The sequence below is a fragment of the Nematolebias whitei genome, chromosome 15, assembly GCF_014905685.2.
Source record: "Nematolebias whitei isolate Nwh7 chromosome 15, NemWhi1, whole genome shotgun sequence".
NCBI classification, from domain to species: Eukaryota; Metazoa; Chordata; class Actinopteri; order Cyprinodontiformes; family Rivulidae; genus Nematolebias; species Nematolebias whitei.
Genome location: NC_056512.1, coordinates 38,678,643 through 38,684,264, shown reverse-complemented (window position 1 = coordinate 38,684,264; position 5,622 = coordinate 38,678,643). Strand labels below are relative to the sequence as shown.

Here is a 5,622-nt window from a genome sequence, read left to right as displayed (position 1 = left end):
CTCCTTCCTCCTCCTCTCAGACTCACACGCTCCTTCCTCCTCCTCTCTGACTCCCACGCTCCTTCGTCCTCCTCTCAGACTCACGCTCCTTCGTCCTCCTCTCTGACTCCCTGCTTTGTGTCTGCAGCTCCACTCCGAGGTGGAGAAACCACTGCTGACCTTCAGAGGAGACAACTTCAAGAAGGACCTGAAGAAGTTCGACCACCACATCGCCGACCTCAGGAAGCAGCTGGCCAGCCGCTTTGCCGGCGTGGAAAAGGTTAGACTCCCGTTACGACCTCTGAAGCGTGTTTAGATCCTGAAACGAGTCGGGATGAGTCAGAGTCTGTTTCCAGGAGAGTGATGGCAGCTCCCACGCTCGCTCCATCATGTCTCAGAGTTCTGCCTCCCACCTGCTGCTGGACAGACTCTGTCCTCACGTCACTGTCATGTCCCTGTCATGTCCCTGGCATGTTGTGGTGGGTGGCAGTGAGACGTGTGTCTCAGCAGGAGAAAGAGACGAGCTAAATGGGACCAGATCAGACCCATCAGATGGGTCCAGTTTTTCAACACATCCTGACCTTGGAGGAGAACGTTCACTAAAATGGATTAAAGGCTGAAACCATCTCATAAAAGAACCATTTAGAGACCACTGAGCGAGCCAGAACTGTCCAGATGTCAGGCCGGGTCTGCGGACCCTAACATCAGTGACCCGGTGGTTCTGTTGCTGTGTGCCTGCAGGCCCGTAAAGCCCTGGCGGACCGGCAGAAGGACCTGGAAGTGAAGACGCAACAGCTGGAGATCAAACTCAGCAACAAGACCGAGGAGGACATCAAGAAGGCACGACGGAAATCCACACAAGCAGGTCAGAGGTCAATCAATCAATCAATCAATTATTATTCATCAATCAGAGTTTATAATGATAAATACATCAGTAATAATGATTAATCAGATAACGTAGAATGTTAAATCAACGTATTTCTGGTTGTTGTTTGTTTATCTGGTTGTTGTTGTTGTTGTCTCCAGGGGACGACCTGATGCGTTGCGTGGACCTCTACAATCAAACCCAGTCCAAGTGGTTTGAGGAAATGGTCACGACCAGCATGGTACCAGAGATTTGTTTAGCTCGGGTCGGCTCTAACGGGCTCTGAACACGGTCTTACTCCTGAATCAGCTGTGAATGTGTCGGGTTTGATGTCTGAGCAGCTGATGTGTCCTCTGTCCTCTGTCCTCTGTCCTCCGTCCTCTGCAGGAGCTGGAGAAATTGGAGGTGGAGCGGGTCGAATGGATCCAGCAGCACCTGCGTCAGTACACGACTCTGCGGCACGAAACGGACATGTTCAACCAGAGCGTGAGTCTCGTGGTCCTGCTGCTGCTGGTTCATTGTTTTTATGGATATTTGTTGTCATTTTGAATCATTTAGCTGCTTCGCCTCATTTAGCTGCTTCGCCTCATTTAGCTGCTTCGCTCAGCACCTCTTATTGTCCACCTGGAAAGGATCCTGCTCTTCTATCAGCTTTAATGTGGACCGTACAGCAACGTGTCACTCCACGGATGTCATATCAAAACAACCGCTCTGCACCGTGATGTGTGCTGTTACTTTTATTGGCGTTTCGAGTTACCATGGCGACGTAATGTGCAAGCAAAGACGCCATTTTTCCCATCGAAAAACTCTGAGAACTCTTCACAGCCTCTAACAGACACAGTGAGGTCACATGACCCGGAGAAGAAAACTCAGTGTGGCGTCAAACAAACTCTTCCTACCACCACATCTTTTAAGATACACACACTTGTTATATATCAAAACGTAAGTGTGAAAAACGAGTGTGAACATTCGTTGTGTCACGGTTCATTTGTTCAACAGACCTGAGAGTTTTTACACAGCAGCTGTTTGAAACATGCTTTTGCCCCATTAGACACTTTTTCTCATGAATCTGTTACTGTGACCTGATGTTCTGTTAAGCTCACAGAAAGTAATCATCACATGTATCTGTAGAACTGATTAACTTCAGGAGCCATTTTGGTTCAAGATGGCTGCCACAGCTACTTCAGAAAACACGCAATTGTCTATAACTCAGTGAATCTTTGAGCTGAAAATGATTTGGCGGTAGCTGAGAGCGAACCCCAACACACAGAACTGTCAAATTAAAATTTAAAAATGGCTGCAACGTGGTCGTCCCCGTCAAAGTTTCTCCAGGAACTTTCTAGTTTTATATTTTACTGCTTCTACAGATGAATAAAACAAAGTGTTTGTTGCAAAGAAACAGCTTCACAAGATACACGATAAACAACAAAAACTGCCAGAAAATATAGGAGAAATTAAAAAATTCAGTTTGAGCTTTTATAAAAGCCCACCCGGGAACAAAAGCTGTAAATCATCAGGGAGCTAGGTCAAAACAAACGGAGTAAACAACAACAAATAACAAGATGGCCGCCAGTTTGATGAATGAAGTGTATAAGAGAAGCGACATGAAAAGAAATGTTAAAGCTGCTGTAAGTGGCTCGTTATGGTGGTAACCGTAGTAACCGCACACCTGCGTCTCTCACTCCCTGGCAGCACATACAAGCGAGACGGACAGAAACAGACTGAAAAGTAAACCTCAGACAAACGGTCGCTGTGTGAAAACTGCAAGTCTGATCTTTGAGACCCTTCAGAACCGAGAGCGGCAGAAGACCCCAGTTTTTGTGCCTCCAGAGTTTTACTGTTGGACGTTCCTTCACTTCCAGTTTTAAAGAGAATATTTTGAGCTTAAGTATTCCCAAGTCCTACAGCAGGGAGACACATGACGAAAGGAGGCAAAGCATTTAGCATTTATACAAAAACTCTTGTGGGAGTGAGAAAAGTCTGCAGACGATTTGGGACGATGCGACAGCTCAGAGCTTCGTGGCGTCGTCTTCTGTCTACAGAGATCCTAAAGTTCAGTTGTGTAAAGTCCAACTATCTGTGACCCGTTTAAACTCTGGACGATGGTTCTGCTGTGAAGTCTGAGCTGGAGTAAACTAAAGTCCTAAAACTGACGTTCACGGGGACATTTAATCTTTTCTCATTTTATACGAAGGCAGACGTCTTTTGTTCTGGTCTCATGTCGTCCATAAACGTTCTCTGGTCCCGTCCAAAACTTCTGATAATGAGGTTCTTAGAACTGCAGGAGGTGATTTACATTTAAAAGCTTTAATGCATTTTCCTGAACATCTTCCGACCTGAATAAAGTTGTATCAACGTTTACAGAGGTTCCGGTTCTGTCGTGTTTGCAGACGGTGGAGCCGGTGGACCAGCTGCTTCAGGGCGTGGATCCAGCCAAAGACAGGGAGCTGTGGGTGAAAGAGAACAAAACCAGCGAGGTCCGGCCCGTGGACATGGACATATAGACGGTCCCCACCTGGTACCAGGATTACCACACGTCCACAGAACTTATCATGGTTGGTGCATGTTCAGACCTGAGGCGCACTCATCCTCTCTGACTGGAATCACAAGGACCAGAAGGTCCAGAAGAGTTCAGGAAACGGGTCAAAGTACCAGCATGTTCCCCTGTCATAACCAACATGAGCTTACTGAATGCCATTACTCTAGTACTCTACTGTTCACTATTGTAAATTATTTAAAAAAGAATTCAGTGTCTTTTAAACTCTAATTTAGCTTTTCATGTTTGAGCAAATCAAACAAACAGAAAACTGACATCTGGTTCTTGACCTTTATTTTAGATACAGATGATGAAGCACACCCAGATGTAACGATGAATATATTTTCATATTTTTTTGTTTTGCTTTGCTGTTCCATTTTGGTGGAAATGCATGTTTTGGACATGAAAGCTGCCTGGTCTGTGGAAACCTGATGGTCGTTTCGTGTCTTTGGTTGAATTTGCACACGTTGATACCTTGTATTTAATTTAGCAACTTCCTCAAAGATTCTCTCTCTATAAAAAAAAATAAAAAAATAAAAACATGTACAGCTTTAAATCCGGTAACCTCACTGATTCAGAACTCTCTCAGTGTTTTGGAGTCGATTCTTAGCGGATCAGATTTAGGCCAGGGTCCATTTGGGATCAGTCTGGAGTAAAAAAAGGTGGTCCAAGTTACGCTGAAACACCTTTTAGTGCCTAACGGTTAATATATCTGGAATGTCCTCGATATATTCTCTGCATCCGTGTACATTTGTACATATTGGCTGGATGTATTTTGCCGAGCCGCAGACCAGCAAGTGTTTGCACTGTACTCTGTTGTTGGTTTTGTTTTCCGTGAACGTGCAGGGAATAGTTTTATGGCGGTGTTTAATCAAATTGTGTGTTGACAAAGAAAAAGAAAAGAAAAGGAAAAGCCTTCGTTTTTTGGGATTCTGTTGAAGCAAAAACCAGCTCCAAAGTATAAAACCTGCATGTGCACTCAGTGTCTGTGTTTACATGTGTGCGTGTCTGTCGTCTTTACATTTCTCTGCTTTGTTTACGGTTGTTTTCATTTTTTTCTTAGTTTTTCTAAAGAAGAATCCATTGCCCAAAGACAAACGTGCATCAGTCTCATGGAGCCCCATCATGATGTTTTATTGTGCTACAAGAAGACTTTGCTTTAACCTGTGCAGGTTTTAGGTATCTGAGTATCTGTTGTTTCATCGCTGTGTGTCGGTGTCGTGTCCTGTTCTCTTCCTGATGACGTAACGTTTGAGTTTACGGCCCCTGTGTGGTGAATGTTTACATCAAATCCAACGTTTTAAGGATGTTTGATCATACGTGACCTCTGTCCAGATTGTGAACTGAGCAATGCAGTGTGCAAAATAAATCTCCTCTGAAAATTAAACGGAGCAGTGTGTCATTACGTAACTGGACTGGGAGGCCGAGGCTTTAGAGATGCTGCATCTGTTACTGAACGCTTTCTGAAAGAACAAACAGTCCATCAAATTAAACCTATACGTCCTCCACAACTACAACACATCTAACACCATAAAACATGTTCATTTTATAAACCTGTAAAATATACTGGATGGATGATGATGGATGGATGGAGTGATGGATAGATGGTTGGTTAGATGGAGGGTGGATGGATGATAGATGGATGGATTCTTGGGGCGGCTGTGGCTGAGTGGTTAGAGCAGTCGTCCTCCAATGCAAGAGTTGGGGATTCGATTCGACCAGCAGTCACATGCCAAAGTGTCTCTGGGCAAGACACTGAACCCCTCATTGCCCCCGATATGTGTCCCATTGGTGTATGAATGTCATAAAGCACTGATTACTCTTTGTGTAGATCTAGTAGAGTGCTGTATGAATGGATAAATGAGGCACAGATTGTGTGGTAAAGTGCTTTGAGTATCTGCGATGCCTCTTATGTTGGGTTTGACGCTGTGTCTTTGGTTGAGGTTTGGAACTGCATTTTAATTTGGGTTTGGCGCTGCGTCTTCAGTTGGGTTTGGCACTGCATCTACTGTTGAGGTTTGGCACTGCATCTTCTGTTGAGGTTTGGCACTGCGTCTTCAGTTGGGTTTGGCGCTGCGTCTTCAGTTGGGTTTGGCGCTGCGTCTTTGGTTGAGGTTTGGAACTGCATTTTAATTTGGGTTTGGCGCTGTGTCTTAGGTTGAGGTTTGGCACTGTGTCTTCAGTTGGGTTTGGCGCTGCGTCTTCGGTTGAGGTTTGGCGCTGCGTCTTCAGTTCAGGTTTG

At 44.9% G+C, this 5,622-nt stretch overlaps 1 protein-coding gene across 1 annotated transcript in view; it reads left to right on the top strand.

Moving 5' to 3' along the window:
• The window catches only part of gas7a (growth arrest-specific 7a), a 20,632-nt gene extending 16,109 nt beyond the window's left edge, over window positions 1-4,523 (top strand). Inside the window, exons 6-10 of the mRNA XM_037688663.1 lie at window positions 128-259; window positions 721-844; window positions 1,006-1,085; window positions 1,232-1,330; window positions 3,235-4,523. Of these exons, the coding sequence (XP_037544591.1) occupies window positions 128-259; window positions 721-844; window positions 1,006-1,085; window positions 1,232-1,330; window positions 3,235-3,348 (549 nt within the window). The 3' untranslated portion in view covers window positions 3,349-4,523. The remainder of the gene's footprint in view (window positions 1-127; window positions 260-720; window positions 845-1,005; window positions 1,086-1,231; window positions 1,331-3,234) is intronic.
• The last annotated feature ends 1,099 nt before the right edge of the window (window positions 4,524-5,622 follow it).